Source organism: Mauremys reevesii, linkage group 10, assembly GCF_016161935.1.
Source record: "Mauremys reevesii isolate NIE-2019 linkage group 10, ASM1616193v1, whole genome shotgun sequence".
Classification (NCBI taxonomy): Eukaryota; Metazoa; Chordata; order Testudines; family Geoemydidae; genus Mauremys; species Mauremys reevesii.
In genome coordinates, this window is record NC_052632.1 from 80,429,385 (window position 1) to 80,448,486 (window position 19,102).

The 19,102-nt window shown below is 44.0% G+C and overlaps 1 protein-coding gene across 3 annotated transcripts in view; it reads left to right on the forward strand.

The window, feature by feature from the left end:
• LMF1 (lipase maturation factor 1) overlaps nucleotides 1-19,102 on the forward strand; it is a 329,598-nt gene that overhangs the window by 233,509 nt on the left and 76,987 nt on the right. For all 3 annotated transcript variants that reach the window (XM_039493486.1, XM_039493485.1, XM_039493487.1), the window contains one exon: nucleotides 6,550-6,717. In XM_039493486.1, the coding sequence (XP_039349420.1) occupies nucleotides 6,550-6,717 (168 nt within the window). The remainder of the gene's footprint in view (nucleotides 1-6,549; nucleotides 6,718-19,102) is intronic.

A 19,102-nucleotide genomic window follows, 5' to 3' on the forward strand; every position in this document is an offset into this window, starting at 1 on the left:
CCATGACCTGAACTCTGCCCCAGTAAGGATACCAGCCTTCTAACACTCCCACCAACCCCTCCATGACTTCTCCCTTCCAACCCCTTGTCCCTTCTGTGCAGATGTGAGAACCCTCGGCTCCTCATATGTGGAGACTTGGAGCTCTAAGTTGCTATTGCACAAGGGGAAAGCTCTGTGCTGCTATGGAATTGGGTGATCGACAGAGAAGACCTATTGGATCACCTAATCCAGTCCCACGCTCAAATCAGGATCATGCCCTGTAGTAGAGTCTCCATTGTTTTGTCCAATGTGATGGAAAACTCTAGCGCTTCCGTTCGGAGATAAATTCAAGTCACAAAGGTCAGGGCCAAAGTTCAGGGAAGCTTAGATCCTGGGCTTTGTCTGGGGCTCATTTCTGCTTTCCCTAGGATATTCCGTGGTCTAGTTAGATCTTTCTCCTAAGGACATTTTCCTCTGATTCTCAGCGCGAGTTTCACCATTCCCTGGTTTCATACCATTGCTCCTCTTCATGTCCCTTTAAACAATTACTCTATCTTTGTGATGTTTAGACCGTTCAGGTGTGTGTACACAGTTATTGTTGTATCCATTAGTCCAACAATTGGCCAAGCTAATCCTATTTCCTTTCATCTTTACTCATCAATAGGTCCCTCCAGACCTTTATTCACGTTTGTTGCTCTTCTCTGATTTCCTTTCAATCAGTCAAATTTTCTGCGGGTATTAATTCACCCAGATCTGAAAGATGTGTGTGTCTGTGTTATTTCAACAGAAAAACAAGTTGTTATATCTAAAATTCATAATAAATGCTTAGCATATACATTGCTTTTTACATTTTCGAAGTCCTGGCCAAGACATTGTAGAAGGAATCTTCACATCTGTTAGGTTCTGTTTTATCTTCTCAGCGCTTTCTCCCACAACTTCCCTACTCTGCCGCTTCTAGTTCTTATTCTGTGTTAAGGTCATTTGAATTCTGCCTGATGACATGAGTGATCTTGGCCTTTGCTGGTTTCTTCTTTCATACAGGAACTGATGGATTTATATAAAGTGTTATGGCTCTAGAGCTGATAAGGAGCAGCAGTAGCAGCTGTGGGTTGACTTTTGGAAGGAAACCTGCGATATAACTGCTGTAGTTGTGAGTGCGCAAAGTCTGAAACAAAAGTACTGTAGACCTGATTGAAAGCCCACTGAACTCAGTGGGGGCATTTTCTATTGACTTCAGCAGGCTTTGACCCCAAGAGATGTGTGGAATCTTCAAAAGTGTCTGGCCCATTTTTAAAAATGACATGGACACATGGGACCCTAAGGCTTATTAAACTTAGCTCCTGCGTCCAAGTCACTTTTTTGAAAATGGGACTTAGTCACTTTACAGATTTTACTTTGTCTGCTCTTGAGCTATTCACTTTAAACCCAAATTAGGGTCATTTAAACGTCATCCTCGTTAACCTTCTCAGTGATGATCATCATAGCAGAAACATCCCAGCAAATATGCATATCTGATGCACCTGAGACATACCTGCAGTGTGATCCGTGGAAACAATGTTGTTTAGACAACAGGTTTAAGCAATGCATGTAGTGAAACATTCTTTTGCTTATTTGGAAAGCGAGATCTCTGTTATTGTCTTTTAAAAATTAGGGTAAAACACTGGGTTTTCTAGCCCTCTTATTGCCGTCAGTTTATAACAAGCTCATGAATGTTTTTGAATGACCCTCAGTGGGTTTTATAGCAGCATCTACTATTAAAATGTAAGGTGACCAGCCAAGAAAGCAACACAGAGATACAGATTCTGCAGAAATTTTGCAGATTTATTTGGGGTAGATGGCGAGAATTCCCTGATGAATATGGAAAAATTCCCTTGACGTGTTTCTAGTTTCCACCTCATTACTAATCCTTGAGGCCGTCCTCTCCCTTATGCTCTTTGACTTTGCACATAAATGCACCACAGTTGCTAACATGGGAGACTCACTCCATATACATAGCCCGGTTTTAGCAGTGGACTATTGGAGGACAGTGTGGGACGTGTTTTCATACACACAATACTGTAGGATATGCGGAAGAGCTTTGAGATTTCCCTAGTCTGAGAAGGAATATCGAACCGTGGGATTAAATACGTGATCAGAGTTTATGTAATACTGTACCAATGAGGAAAGGGGAGTGGTGGGAACTCCATGTGTGTTTACAGTCCCAGAGAAGAGCATTTACTCTGGTGTATCAATAGCCTTGTGTTGGGTTTTAGTGGCATAGAGTTTAGTAAATTAGGAGTTTTTAGGTGCTTAGCACTTTAATGGCTCTCACTAAGAACATAATTAAACTCTAGACCCCTTAGGGAGAAAAAACAGTTTATTGTGCATATTTTTAGAATCTGTTACCAACCCTGGTAGATACAAGCCAGAAAACGTGGATTAGCTAGAACTTAGAATTTATTTATCACAGCGAGCAGCCCCCATCAAATATCGCTTGAGAATCACACGTCACAAATCTGTCCCATGAATTATGGAATTAATTCTCCCCAATCTTATTTCAAAACACATGTGTGATGTTTTTTCTTACTGGCGGAAGTGCAAGGCAGAGCTGTACATTTATTATTGTGTGTGGTGGGTTGACACATGCAACCATGCTGTTGCAAACAGTTTTATATTTAAAAAGTAAAACCATTTTGTGGGATCATCCAACATTGCAGCTTATCCTAAGACTGCTTAGCCAAGGTTTCCTCTCCATTTCAGTTATGAATTTGTTTTGCAGGTGGTTAATTCAGTTCATACAGGGCTGCTTCAGACACTGAAGTGGATCAAAATCACTATCTCTTGCTCAATTCTCTCAGTAGAACTTCTTCTTGGAAGCTTTCTAGGATGCATGAGGTTATGAATCAGCAAAGAAGTGGAGCTGAAGGTTTAATAACAGCCCCGGACTAAACCCCCTTTAAAAAGATGATGGAATGTTTCCCTCTTCCCATGGTTTTGACACTGACGCCTCTTCATGACACAGCAGAGATGTTTTCATAGGAAACAATTGTGCTAGGAAAGCACTCAGCATGCCAGAATGACGAAGTTTTGCAGGTTTTCCTCTTAAATGCCAGCATATGCTCCATGTACCTTCCCCCAACCTCGACTATACCAGTGGGTATTCCACAGGTGGAATGGTTGGCTGGAGGTGAAGGAGGCGGAGAGGGAAGCCACCCCAAGCTCCAGTTGGCAGCTGTTGACTTGAACACACAAGGAAAACAGAGAGAAATTTCCCGGCGACGCAGGTGCCTGTGTGTCGGGTTGTTCTGACTCTGACTTGCTCTGGAACGCGACTTTTGCCTCAACACCCTTTCCTGAGTAAACACTCGTTTCTCACTGGGAAAGCTGCATAGCATTACACCCTTTTCCACGACCATATGGAATGCATTCCGAAGGAACACACACACACAATGCGCTCCTCTGGGCTTTTCTCTTCTTTTGCCCCTCTCTTCTCCTCACCTAGCTTTTAACTAATCTCTCTCTCTCTCTCTCTCTCTCTCTCTCTCTCTCTCACACACACACACACACACACACACACACACACACACACACACACACACACACACTTACTTTCCTATTACTTACCATGTTTTAGTTACACAAGATTTATGGTTTCGAGAGGTGGCTACAGTGTTGGAGAGGAAGGTTACATTATTGATAATGTCTTGATAGGCTCCATATGCCTAAAACCGTTTCCCATCAAAAACACTTCTTTCTCTCCATCAACAAATCCTCCAAGGAGCCATGTATTCTTTGTGGTGCTGCTGCTGGTGCATTAGAATGTAGGTCCCTTGGGTCGGGGACTTATTTGACTCATCTCGCCTCTTGCACAGCCTCTCATCTACCAACATCTGTGTGTAGATATTGAAAACAGGAAGGAAAAAGTACTGTGCTAACATGAGCTGCGTTACTGACCCCATGACAAATTGCTAAGCTGCATCTGTTCTCTTTCTCTCTGGTTTCTACTTTGGGATGAGGTTTATTGATAACGAAAATGGCCGCTCAGCACTTAGTGTGATCAGGAGTTGGGCTAAATATCAGGAAATCCATCCATGGAGTCTGGGCTGTCCTCGAACAGATGTATAAATGTCTCTTTAAGCCGGTGGCTCTCAACCTTTCTGGACTACTGTACCCCTTTCAGGAGTCTGATTTTTCTTGCGTACCCCCAAGATAAAAACGACTTGCTTACAAAATCATATGTAAAAATACAGAAGTGTCCCAGCACACTGTTACTGAACAATTGCTGACTTTCTCATTATTACCATATCATTATAAAATAAATCAGTGGGACTATAAATATTGTACTTGCATTTCAGTGGATAGTCTATAGAGCAGTATAAACAAGTCGTTGTCTATATGAAACTTTAGTTTGTACTGACTCCGCTAGTGCTTTTTATGCAGCCTGTTGTAAAACTCAGCAAATCTCTAGATGAGTTGATGTGCCCCCTGGAAGATCTCTTGGTGCCCCCAAGGGTACGCGTAGCCCTGGTTGAGAACCACTGCTGTAAGCTGTGACTCAGGCTGGGTCTACATTACAAAGTTTTGCAAGCTTAGCTGTATCAGCTGGGAGCGTGAAAAACTCAGAGTAGGCACAACTGTACCAAGAGCAGAGTGCTTTCGTTGGCGTAGCTAATGTCGTTCAGAGAGCTAACGTGGCTGTGCTGGCAAAACTAGACCAGCAAACGCGCCGTACTGTAGACGAGCTCTCGGATGAGCGTGGTTTTGCATGGGACTCTTCTCCCCTGTGCTTTTCCTTCCCCTACAGAAGGGGGAGCTTCAGAGACTAGGCTACTTCTCTGCACAGAAGAGGATGCACAGAACCTCTGTGGTCTGGCAATCCCTTGAAAACAAGTTTCTCAATGCCTGAGTTTGATGCGCCCCACGCTGGCTGCCTTTCTCAAGGATCTAGGTATTTACACTTCTGGTCCTTGCAGTACAGCGAGTGAAGAGGTCTGTGCACATCTTCACAGCACACCAACCGCAAGATAAAATGGCAAGACCCATTTGCCAGGGAGGGAGAGGGATGAATAGGGTGACCAGATGTCCTGATTTTATAGGGACAGTCCCGATTTTTGGGTCTTTTTCTTATATAGGCTCCTATTACCCCGCACCCCCATCCCGATTTTTCACACTTGCTGTCTGGTCACCCTAGGGATGAGGGTGTGTACCACCTTTACTTACCTTTGTCACTTTTAATTTGAGGTGGTTATTTGCAGGCCTTCGACCCACTTGTCCATTCCCCGGTTTGGCTGGGTAAAATTACACCCTGTAAAATTAACACTTTATCCAGTTTGGTTTTGATTTAATGTCTCCTCTGTCTCTGTCTCTCTCTCAGGTCTGTCCTTTCTAAAGGGAAATGTATTGCCTAGCAGTTTTGGAGGCAAGGTGGAAAAAACCCTTGATGAATCTCTCTGAAGTACTGAGGATTGCTTGTGAAGAATCAAACATCCAGAGTAATTTAAAACAGCTCCCAAGTGGGGGGAGGGGGTCGAAGGGCCCCCAATGGCATAGCAAACCGATCATCTTGCTGAACCAGGATGTATGAACACCATGACCTCTGCCCCCTTGTTGTACTGGACTTGGCAGTGTTCCTCGACCCCTCCGATTGCTCCATCCTGTCCCGGTGTCAAAGGAAGGAAGGATGCAGTCTCTTGTCCTGGGGGGGTTACAACAGGCTCAAACCCAGATAAAGCAACAGCTTTATTAATTCCAGCTTTGCTAATAGGGAATTACAATGGTGGTGGGATTTGGCAGTGGGCGCAGACTCCATTACCATGTACAGTACAACATTTTCCCTGGATTGTTTGTATTTTTGATTTTGCTACAAATAATTTAAAGATGTGTTGTGTCTCCTTCAATTAAAACAGTGATTTTCAGCTATTGTGTTTGCTGTCAGGATTTTAAAACAATGCTAATAAATTTGAGCTTTTGTTAGATATGTTAAGGTGAATTGTTAACTCCTTTTCTTTCTTTCTTTTTTTTTTTTTTTTAAGTGTAGCATTTTAATGGGAGGCGGTTATTAACAGACATGAGTTCGTTTTAGCCTGGGTGGTAGGATAAGCAGGTTTATTGCACTGGATAGAAAACTCCCCGCTGTCGAAGAAAAAAATCAGGTTGATATATGAATAATTTGGTACAAACACTAGCATCTTAAACTGACACCCCGCATTTGGAAGCATTTAGTTAGATTGTAAACACTGTTGAAATAGAGCCCGCCTCTTTGAATCAGAAGACCTGAGTTCCTTTCTCTTCCTGGTTCTGTGACTTCCTGGGTTGCGTGACCTTTCCCTTTGTTCCTCTGGCTGTATCACCTCTTTTATGATACCACTTGTTTTGATTTTTTTTCCCTCCCCAGTTTTTGGTTTTACAACAAGAAAATGCAAAATTCGGACTGAAAGGGAAATGGTCTTCAAAATTTTTCATTTTGGGGGGTGGGGGGAGGTCGTTTTCCGATATAAAGTTTCACCAAAGTATGTTTAACCAGCTCTTAGTAATGGTAGTAGATGTGGAGGGGACTCATTGCCACATGACACCTCTTCTTTACTCTTCCAGACCCAGCCAGTACCCAACCCACTAGCCTATTACATGCACCGGTCACCGTGGTGGTTCCACCAGTTTGAGACGTTATGCAATCACTTCATCGAGCTGGTGGTGCCGTTTTTTATCTTCATGGGACGTCGCATGTGCATCATTCACGGCATTTTACAGATTCTCTTCCAGGTGAGGCTTTCCTTCTTTTGCCTTATTAGCGTCATGGCTGAATGAGTGGTTGCTGGGGCCATTTGAAAGACTTTGGAAGCCTCCCCCTATTTTTATATGTGTTGCTGCATGACTGTACGAGATCTAGGGAACTATATGAACAAAAATGGCAGGGGAATTGGATGATTCATGTTAGGTTACTAGTTTGAATCCAGCCCAGGTTGATGGTTATTCAGAATCACTGGCTGACAACTCTTTGGTGAGCTGCTGGCAGCGTCTGATGTCATTGCATTCACTACAGCATGGATCGGCAACCTTTGGCACGCGGCCCATCAGGGAAATCCGCTGGTGGGCCAGGACGGTTTGTTTACCTGCAGTGTCTGCAGGTTCGGCCACTTACAGCTCCCACTGGCTGCGGTTCGCCGATCCAGACCAGTGGGGGCTGCGGGAACCGGCGCGGGCCGAGGGAGCTGCGATTGGCTGAACCCGCAGACGCAGCAGGTAAACAAACCGTCCTGGCCCGCCAGCGGATTTCCCTGACGTGCCGCGTGCCAAAGGTTGCCAATCCCTGCCCTACAGATTTATCTACATCACACCAATTGTACCAATTAGCAATCTTATGGGCAGAGAGGACAAGATTGGCAAAAGGATTAAAATGAGATACTGACTAGGCCATGACTCCGATTGGTGGTAGAGTTGAATGAAATTTTGCTATTTATCAAAAATAGATTTTTTTTATGAAAACATTTAACTTTTTTATCAAAATTTTCTATTCTTTGAAGAATATTGACAAATGTTAATGGAAAAATTTAGCCTGTTTGTCATCATTCAAAATATTTGTTTCATTTTTCTGTAATATCAAGTTTGAGCACTTTATTTGAAAATAAAAATGTTTAATGTAATAAGACAATCCATGAAAAATTCAAAAAACTGAAAATCATAGACTGATCCTTTACTAATTCACATCGGAATCTTTTCCCTCAAATGCTTTTTAACTGAACACCAGCCATTCTGATTCTCAGGTGTAACTTTCAGCTTTTGTTTAATACTCTCTGTTCAATGTCTCTTCAGCATGGGGGAAGCTCATATATTGTAGCTGATGGTGCTTTTGCAAATACATGTGATATATAAACTGGAGAACGACTCATAAACTGTCTCGGGAAACCACAAAAATGCTGATTGGATTTTAAAAGACTGACATGAAAGCAAGGGAATGATGAAAGATCCTGCCTTCCCAATCACATTCCGTCACATCTAGGTACCACAGCACGTGTGGCCTGTTTGCTCTCTTTACGCACCTTGTGGTGCTAGGGTTATTACATTTCTGATGCCATTTGGTGCTTTATGAAGTCTCTCTTCTAGGCTACAGTCACCTGCAAATGGGAGCCAAGACTGGGACGTGGTATTGTGGGTTAGAAATTGATTTGTTTACAATTTGATTGGCTCTATACTGGAACAATCCAAGATTCCACTTTAAAAAATAAGTCCTGTCCACATCGGAGTCTTTGACTATAAGAATTTAGTGCCCAGGTACATTTCACTCTGCACTGTATACCCAGCAGTACCCCCATACAGAACTAGTCAATATTCCTGTTAAAGCATGGTTGCTATAAAGATGACGATGCTGATAACTCTAGGAGGATGAAAAGATTGTTAGCTGTCTCTCATGCCTTTTATCCAGGTGTTGATTATTATTTGAGTGATATCCTGTCACATGTATTGTGCAAATATATAGCAACTCTAGGAAACTCTTGGGAATTCCTTCTCTTGTTTTGAACCTTGGTGTGTAACAGTAGCATCACCCAGATTTATGTGGTTAAATACGATATTCTGTGGCTGCTGCAGTGTGTTCTTCAGAGTGCTAGAAATAATAATTTCAGAATCAATCTGCATAGCGATGGCATTTCTAGGGTGCCTGTTACTTCAGTACCTGAGCAGTATAATGCTTGCTGAGAAATCAGTACCATGTCCTTTGGTGCATAGGTGCCATTCAACTCAGCCCTTCCTAAACTACAGTCCAAGGAAAAAATGTAATAGATCTATGGACCTTATTGCTTGAAAAGACAAAATTTTCAAATAAGTACGGTCCATTTTCCTATTGTGGTTAAACACTAAAAGTTTACTAAGTAGCTCTTAATACAGAGTATTGATAGAAAACCAGCTCTTCTTAAGTAATGGATTGTGCTAGAAATCTCTCGTGTCAGTTCTCCTAAGTATTGATATTCAATCATTAGTGCTAGAGTGGCTTGTTCAAATTCAACCCCTGGGCGGTTGATAGGAGCTGGAGTAGCAGCTGCATGTTGCAGGGGTGTGTGATGCATGCATTTATTCAGTTGTAACAGCTGGCCTGCCCCCAGCTTTGGACTGGAACCATATGCAGAGTGGTGAGCCGTGTGCTTGGATTTGCTGCAAAACCACAAGTTCATTCAATTACGGGCCCACATTCGAACCTGAACTGAGTTTTGCATTTATAACAAAACCCTAAACCAAGTAAATTTTGTCTGGTTTTGAAGTTTTGCTGCCAAGATTTCAATGTTTTGCACTGCTTTGAGGAAAAAACCATTTTGTCATTCAAATCCCTCCTCCCAGCCATCTCCCATGAACCAAAAAAGATGCCCAAATATCTCTGCATTATCCCTTTGCGGGCTCTGACTTACTGTATATTTGGCGTCCTCTTACATGTAAAACTGAGCATCGTAGCAAAGAAAATGAAAGCTGCCCACTCTACAGCCAGAACCAAACCTGGAGACAACCATTCTAAATTCAGCCTTCCTGACAGAGCCAGAAAACGGGCTAGCAACTTCTCAGATGACCCCCTAATGGGCAATGCAACCATTTGTATGCACCACAATTTAAACGGGGGAGCCACTGGGATCTGAAAAAGAAAGTTACGTACAATAAAGACTGGTAATGACATAATGTAAGTGCGGCCATCTACCTGCCGTTCAGTTGGCACTTTATTGATAGTTTGCAATTACTGACCTATTTCTATCACAAGGGGCGTCTGCAAGGGAAAAAGGGTCTCAGTGTAATAAGCAGCCCTGGAGCCTTTATAGCATTTCAACAAAAACCTGTTTATTTAATATTTACTGCCCCTTTCCTTCATTCAGACTGACTTTTATTGACAATACTTCTGCTCTGCAAAGGAAGCCATAAAGTTTAATGTTGATATACCACTTAATTCTGTTTTTCAAGATTTGAATTGACATTACATGCAAGTTTTATTGGACATTTTATAATTGTTATTGGAGTCATGGTGGCTAGGCTGAGTAAGTGTATTTTTCCAGCTTCCAACTGGCCTGGAGAATATTGCTTTGTCGGGAGTCCCCCTCCCGAAACGGTGTGAATTATTCTTCTGACTATTTCACGCTGTAATGAAAAGGTTTAGGGAAGAGGCTTCCATCATTGCCAGTCCTGCTAGGGAGAGGGTAAGGAGAACTGAGGACTACGCTCACGGGGTATGACTCGATGACAGAATTACAGTCCGGTCATGCTGTATCGTGCATTTATCATTTGCAATACATAGGATACCCGTGGGCGACCTACTGTGGGGAAGCTATTGAGCAGATCTGTCAGAACATGAATGAAACATACGCAGTGACTCTTGTAAATATAGATATGTAAAATGGTCGCTTTTCTTCTCTGTCATTCAAATTTTTGTTGTGATATATACACTGCATTTAAAGAGAAACTGACAGTGTTGGCTGGCCCCAGATTTTACCCTCTTTTCACCCCTCCCACTAAAAAATGTTTTTTTCTTTCAAAATATCCACCCCACCATAATTGAGAAGTTTCTTCCCTTCTGAAACCAGGGGCTGTATCAGGCTTAAAACCCAGAGGCAGGGCTGGAGGACCAGACAGCAAACTTAGGTCCTGTCCCTGATTGTTTCTTGGAAATGCACTGCATGCATAGATACAGCACCAACCCTTCCTCGTCGTGGCATTGTTCGGGTGAGCAAGGCAGGGAAGTTGAAATTGATGGGAATTGTATGTGCTAGACACCAGCCTGCCCCATAGGCTCAGAGAACTTGAACTAGGTAGGAAGAGTGAAGACCTGTACTACACACCTACCATCTTCATGAAACCCATTGGTCTGAGCCAACCAACCAGAGAGATAAGATTTGTAGAATGCTTCAGCCTCGTAACTGCAGGTGGTATTGTTGTTGTTGCCTTTTTTTTTTCTGTTGAGTGGTGCCATCACCTAAGATGGCAAAGGAACCAAGCCCTTTGGCTTTGTGGGGGATTTTGACGAAGGGAGGGGTCAGCCATCTTCATGCAAGGATGTGTGGTAAGAATCTTACCTTAAACCAAGACATAGTTTTGTAAAGTCTTGGTCACTAGAAAGTGTTTTTCAATTTTAGTTGCTTGTAATCATTTCTCTCTTTATCCCTTATACCTGAGCTCCCTTAAAACCTCTCTTTTTGATTAAACAAACTTCTTTTATTTTTATTCTAAATCAACCCCGTACTGTGTTTGCCTTGACGTGATGATTATCTCCAGTTAAAACAACAAGCTTTCCTCTCTTTAAAGGAGCAATGGACATTTTTACTCCTTCAATTGTTCCAGGACGTTTCAGGGCAGATGGTTTGGGGAAAACTTGGGACTTTGGGTGGGTGTTGGGGTCACTTGGCTGGGAGTAACCAAAGAGGGTGGAGACCAGTGTGTGGCTGAGGTGTAACAAGCAAGCTGCTGGAGTTAGAGCTGCTCAAAACGCAGACGCCTAGTGTATGTTTGGATGCTGGCTGGGAGCATCCAGACAGGGAGCTGCAGCAGCTGAATGTTTTAAGGCACCAGGGTTAGAGGATAAGCAGTGACACAACCTCTCACTGGCGTGAATTGCACCTCAGAACACCACACTCCCCAATAAGTCAGACAACCTTATTTGTCAGAAACTTCTTAGTGTAAACAGACCTCGGTTTAAAAAGCAAGTGACGAGTGAGAGATGAATGCTGGCTGGTTCCCATTAGAAAAATCATTACTCGTCATTATTAAACACCAAATTGCCAAGAAAAAGGCTTTGAGGTTTACAGTTGTGGGTGTAGTTCTTGCAAGCATCTGCACACAGAGCTATTCGCAGTCAGATAATAGTGCCCAGAGCCCATTTGCCCAGGACCAAAGGTGAGTCACGAGAAAATGTCACCCAAGATTTAAGAGCAGCGAGGCCAACCCCCATCAGCAATTTATCCTCATGGCAGGCTCAGAAGCAGCTCTCGAGCCATTAACACAGCTGCGCACAGTGTCTGCCAAGGGGCCAGGTGCCTCTGCTGGAAGACTCTCTTCCACAGCTTGGCATGCATGTCCCGCTACAGCTGACTACGTCTCGTGTGCATCCGTGTCTATAAGTGCCGATGATTCCCTGATGCTGGGAAAGACATTGAAAAGGGCCATTCTGATCCCTTGATTGATTGCAATTTAAACCCTAAAACTCCAGGACAATACACTTTAACTCTCAAAGAGATTGTTGGGGAATCAAAGCTTTGGGGGCTGTGTGATTCTGATGCTGGGAGAGCCTGTATCAGACTTCCCATAGCTCAGTAACTACAGCTAAGCGGCATGGATGGAGTGTTCCTACAGAGCCGTATGATTTTGTATGCAGCGTTTGTGACCATCATTGCTTGATAGCGCTGCAGCGACAAGCATTCGCTCTGCAGTGGGATCCAGAGCAGCGTCCCAAGGGCCCTCATCTCTGGCCGTGTTCCCATGACCCACACGTCATGTGTTCATTTCCACAGATCTAATAACACAGCCAAGTTCTAACGTAACTAATATTTTATATATCGGAGATTCAGGTGGGAAATCGGTATGAATGTGACCCGGGCATACGATGGGCAGATACCGTGCAAGCTGCTCACTTCTTTCCCCAGCACGGCCCTGCCGGTGCAGCTCAGCTCTGACCTGCAGCGCCCCCTGCCGCTGCAGTCCTGGTCCCCACCTGCCTGCGTCGGTGCTCTTCATGCTGCAGCTGCAGCATCCTCCACTGTTGCAGTGCTGGGCCCGCATTCTTCCTGCCAATGAGCCTCCAGTCTTATCCAGAGTGCTCCAGTCCTGGGGACTGGCTTAAGCAGACTATCAAACTGCACCCCCATTCTCTGCTGGGCAGAAAGGGAGCTTAAGATCAGGCTAGGAGGTCTGCTTTTCGTTTCAGCTTCTGTCAGGATTTGACATCAGAACTTTTAGCTTTTTAAGACCCAAGAGTAGTGTACTAACCCAGCACATATGCAGGGTGCCTTATTTTGACCATCTCAGCTGGCATGCAGATATTATCAGGTGATAATGCCGGGTGTCTGCTCCACCATGTGGGCTGCTTTGTGTTCGGGATGAAATCTCAAAAGGGGAGCCAATAGATTCCAAGGTAAATACCCACCGTTTGTTTGAAAAACCTTGTTTCTCGCATTTACGGTATAGAGAAATCCAAATCTGCAACAGAAATAAAACTACATTGACGGTTAACTTTTCAACATCATTACGGATTTATTGTAAGCAGGTGCCAGACTTGACGTGCCGAGCCACACTGCTGCAGATCATCTCTGCCAAGAATAAAAATAAAGCAGAGGCCAATAATTCAGCCCCGTCTCTGCTCAGTCCTGTACTGTTGCCCTGTAAAAATAGCCTGGTGCAAAATGTCCAGATTGAGCCACGGAGTACTCAGAAGAAGCCTGAGTTAGTTTAATCTGTGCTCACAAACTGTTGAGTCTCTCGAACTCTTCAGGGGCCTGCTAAAGATGCAAAGCTTTTTGCAAACACTTATTTTTGCTCTTTCTGGATCCGCATGAACATTCTGAGATGCTGTTCGGAGTCTGTCCCATATTCACTGGGCGACTTCACATGGGACAAGAGAAAGTCCAGTGGATAGGGCACTAGACTGGCCATCAGGAGACCTCAGTTCTGTTCCCATCTCTGCTACTGACCTAGTGTGTGAACTTCGGCTAGTAGCTTTTCCTCGCTGTGCCTCTGTTTCCTCTCCCAGCCTTTATCTTCTCTGTTGAGACTGCAAAAAGTTTGCAGATGACACTAAAACAGGGGGAGTGTTAAATAATGAAGAAGACAAGTCGCTGATACAGAGCGGGGTCGCTCGGTAAACTGGGCACAAGCAAACAATGTGAATGTAAATGTGTACATCTAGGAACAAAGAGGGGACTGTATACTGGGAAACGGGGACTCTGAAAAAGATTTGGGGGGAGGGGTGATGAGTAATCAGCCCTACATGAGCTCCCAGTGTGAGGCTGTTGCCGTAATAGCTAGTGCAATCTTCGGCTGCATAACCAGGACACTCTCAAGTGGGAGTAGACCGGTTATTTTATCTCTGTGTTTGGCACTGGTGCAACTGCTGCTGTAATACTGTGCCCGGTTCTAGTGTACACAGTTCAAGAAGGATGTTGATACAGTGGGGAGTGTTCAGAGAAGAGCCAAGAGAATGATTAAACAATGAGAAAACATGCCTCATAGAGAGAGGTTCAAGAAGCTCCACCTATATATTATAGACCGTTCAGCTTAACTTCAGTACCCAGAAAGATAATGGAGCAAATAATCAATCAATCAATTTGTAAGCATCTAGAAGTTAGTAAGGTGATAAGTAGCTGCCAACATGGTTTTGTCAAGAAAAAATCGCATCACACCAACCTAATAACCTATTTTGATAGGATAACAAGCCTTCTCAGTGGGAGGAAAGCAGTGGATGTGATATACCTTGACTTTAGTAAGGCTTTTGATGCTGTCTCACGTGACCATCTCATAAACAAACTAGGGAAATATAGCCTAGACCCGTGGTTCCTAATCAGTAGTACGTGTATGCCCGAGGATACGCAGAGGTCTTCCAGGGGGTACATCAGCTCATCTAGATGTTTGTCTAGTTTTACAACAGGCTACATAAAAAGCACTAGCGAAGTCAGCACAAACTAAAATTTCAGACAGACTATGTATATATGTTTATACTGCTCTATATACTAGACACTGAAATGTAAGTGCAATATTTATATTTCAAATGATTGATTTTATAATTATATGGTAAAAATGAGAAAATAAGCAATGTTTCAGTAACAGTGTGCTGGGACACTTGTATTTTTATTTCTGATTTTGTAAGGAAGTTGTTTTTAAGTGAGGTAAAACTTGGGGTACACAAGACAAATCGGACTGCTGAAAGGGATACAGTGGTCTGGAAAGGTTGAGAGCCACTGGCCCAGACGAACGAACTATAAGGTGGGTGCACAACTGGTTGGAAAACTTAACAAAGAGAAGGTTCAGGGGTGACTAGATTACAATCTGTAAATACCTACATGGGGAACAAATATTTAATAATGGGCTCTTCGATTTAGCAGAGAAAGGTATAGTATCATCCAGTGGCTGGAAGTTGAAGCTAGACAAATTCAGACTGGAAATAAGGCGTCCATTTTTAACAGGGAGAGTAATTAACTATTGTAACAACTTACCAAGGGTGATGGTGGATTCTCCCTTGGTGATAATCACGATTGGATGTTTTTCTAAAAGATCTGATCTGGGAATTCTTTTGGAGATGGTCTATAGCAAAAGTGGTGTGCCGAGTCTTCATTTATTCACTCTAATTTAAGTATGCTGCGTGCCAGTAACACATTTTAATGTTTTTAGAAGGTCTCTGTCTATAAGTCTATAATATATAACTAAACTATTGTTGTATGTAAAGTAAATAAGGTTTTTTAAATGTTTAAGAAGCTTCATTTAAAATTAAATTAAAATGCAGAGCCCCCCTGGACTGGTGGTCAGGACCCGGGCAGTGTGAGTGCCACTGAAAATCATCTTGCATGCCACCTTTGGCATGCGTGCCATAGGTTGCCTACCCCATTTTATAACCTGTGTTAAGACAAGATCGTCACCGTGGTCCCTTCTGGCCTTGGAATCTCTGACTCTATGAAAAAAACACTCTTTGGAGCCAGGACCGTGTCTCTCATTTTGTTTTTACAGCTCCTGGTTATATGGGGCATCCCGGTTGGGATTTTTACATGGTTACTGTCCTAAAAATAATAATGCTAGTCCTGCTTCTGGTGAACATGCCCCAATGGGCATGCCCTTTTCAAACCTCATACTTGTCTGATGTATTCAAAATAGATACAACTTGGAGAACTCCTGTAACCCCAAACTTTTTGAACTTTTGGCAAACCCACGTTTGGTACCTAGAAACCACAGCGATAGGTGAATCAGACAGACGGATGTTCACACTGTTGTGGGTTAAATCTGCAGCCTCCAATTAAAGGCGTTTGGCCAACATGTTTTGATAATGGTTTTAATAAGTGGTTCTCGCCCAGTGTGTCTGATGAGAGCAATCTGCTGGTTCTTAAACAGAGATGGGGCCTGAGCCTCAGAGCATAGATCTGGAACCAAAATACACCCAAGTACAGGGGAAGTCAGACCCAAAGTCATGTTTGTTGTTGTTGTTCATCCTAGCAGCAGTGTTTCATCAGCTTCTGGAGCCACAGCTGAGATCAGGGCCCATTTGTATTTAGTTGCATACAAGCACATCATGAGAGAGTCCTTGCTCTGAAGACTTTACAATCTAAACAAACAGGACAGACAAGGATGGTGGATGGGGAAGAGAAACACAGAGTGGGGAAGTGACTTGACCATGGTTGCACAACAGAGCAGTGGCAGAGCCAGAATCCATTTCTACTGATTCTGTTCAGTTCCTCTGTCTAGGAGGCCACGCTGCCTCCTGTCGCTCTTTGGAAGTATTGCGTTGTTCCTCTCCATTCTCTTTCCCTTGAGTTTCTCTCTCCTCCGTGTGTGTTCGCTCCCAACCACCCACAGCAGCGCGTGGAGGTCTAGAACAGGCATCCATGGGTGAAATCTGAGAGGGGAAAAAAACACATACTAGCTACTTTGTGGGTGTCTCGCTGTTCTTTGCAGCTGGCTCCTAAAACCCTGAGGTTGCATGTTTCTGACAATGTCCAAAGCACAGCCTACACCAGCAAACGTATTTCTTGGCTCCTCAAGCCAGGCTGTAAAATTACACCGTTTGGCAAGTGGGTTCATGAGGGGAAGCGAGAGGAAAGCCAAGAAGTAAAGGAAAAGCCACCTTGCCCTATGCACTGGCAGGTAGCGTCGGATTAGAGAGCAGTGCCAGCAGGTTTCAGCTGCCAGAGTGGGAGGGGTGGGGATGGTTACAGCAGGGTGGCGCGGATCAGGGTTGCCAGTGGGAAGTCTCCCAAGAGAACACAAATAATAGTAATAAAGGGAAAGTGGACATGTTGGAAAATCAGGGCAGATTATTAACTTCCATGGCACAGTTCTCAGAAACGCAGCACTAGAGAGACAGGCCGGGATTTTCAAAGCAGCCTAAGGGATGTAGGGAATGGGATTTGGACAGCAACCTCCCTGAGGTCTTTTGAGAATCCCAACCTCTGAACCCTTGCTCCGATCTCACTCTGTCTAGATACACAGACATCAAAGAGTTACTCTAGGTTATGCTGGTTTGAGGTCAGACTTGCGCCCACAGTTTAAAGAGACAAAATTAAAGCGCCTTAAACAACATAAAGTGATAAATTCATTGAGTCGCGGACAATTCCTTGTAAGCACTGTGCGTCGATCCTGCTTCCTGTGGAAGTTTGGCCATTGGTCACCGTGGGAATTGGATGTTCCTTGAGAGGGGAGGGGCCATGTATATAAAGGAGAGGTTACAGTGCAAACAAAGCAGGCTTCCAAGCCTTGTGAAAGTCAACTGTTAAATCCTCAGAAGCCAATATTGGTTCTAATTCAGTGTATCTAGAAAAACCATTCCTCAGACAGTCCTCACGGAACTGTCCCCATCCCCAACCCTTTGTGCAAGCAGCTATAAAGGAAAAAGTGAGTCTTATGACTCATTGTGGGGCTTTCAGGAAGGAGGTGGGGAAACGCTAAAGAATCAAAATAGACTCTGGAGATTAGTGTGTGACTTTACCAAAGAACGTTCCCACTGGGGGGTAGTAAAATTCAGGGAAGTGTTTGTGGGCAAGGAGAACGCCCCAGCCTCGGAAATGAGGCCGACACATTTGGATGCACTGCACATCTCAGTTTAGCAGCTGAGCACGACATACGAGTCATCCAACCAACCTAGGTGTTATACGCTCTTGGAGCGTCTACGTTAGAGCTAGTCAGGTTTTTGTAGAAGATGATTTTCAACAGAAAATGGCTTTTTGGTTTTGAAAGGGTTTTTTTTTCAGAATTTTGCAAAAAAAAAATTTTTTTTAATCACTTTTTATTTGGCCCAAACCGAAGAAATGTTGATTTAAAAAAAAATCACTTTCATTTTCTTCAAAATTGTTTGCAGAAAATAAAATACATATTTTGACCATATTTTGTCCAAATGCTGAAAATGGACAGGTGCCCATCTCAGCAAACCCCTCCCCAGGCCCGCTGACAGTGGGGGGCAAAAGGGGCAATTGCCCGGGGGCCCGGGCAATTTAAAAGGCCTCGGGGGCTGCCATCGCTGCCATGGTAGCAGTGGCTGGGAGCCCTGGGCCCTTTCAAATCGCCCAGGAGGACCGCAGGCTCATAGGCGCATGCGGACTGGTGACTGCTCTGGGCTCCGCGGGCTGGCGCAATTGGCCAACATGGTCAGTCCCGGAAGTGACGGATTCGTCACTTCCGTCCTGGATCCTGCACCGCCCCAGGGATGGCCCTGGCCCTGGGGGCCGGAATTGCTGTCGGCAAGCCTGCCCCTCACGAAGCTCATCGGTTCTTTCTGCATTGGCGTAGGAGAGTACAGGGACAAACTGGCTGTCTAGCCACATACACACAAATTTAGTCGTGCTGCAGTGTCACAGCTGCAACATATTGTGTTGCTAACTTAGGAGCTCGCAGAGGTCACAGCAGCAGCCAAGAGAAAAGGAAAAGAATAATTAAACAGCCTCCAACAGCCCCTCTCCTATAGAAAGTACCTGGATCCAATATTTGTTTTTACTTGTCATAAATTTGATATGTTGAGCTCATGCTGGTGTAAATCAGGAGTAACTGGGGTTACACCAGTGTCAGACTGTTCTGAGTGAGGCCGTAAAAGAAAGTTCAGACAGTAATTTTGGATCCAGGTTAGATTCTGATCTCACTTACCCTGGAGTATAGGGTTACTCCAGATTTACATCCAGGATCAAAGGACTGGTAATGGAGCCTTTTACTGACACTGGGGAACACTTACTCATTGGAGCCATTTGAATAAATGCTCAGCAGTCGAGCTGGCTGCGAATGATCATTGGCCTGTGAAAAATTTTGAGGAAAATGGGTGGATGGTGGGGAGAGAATCATTTTTGTAAAATAATAATAATAATAATAATGGAGGTTGCGGGGGGGCTTTCATCATGAGTTTTTCATGAGTTTCCACGTCAGGAGGTGTGGGGAAAAACATTTCTGTGGAAAACTGCCATGCAGCCCAATTCACCATCACAACTAAGGGCTCTCAGTGTGGCGC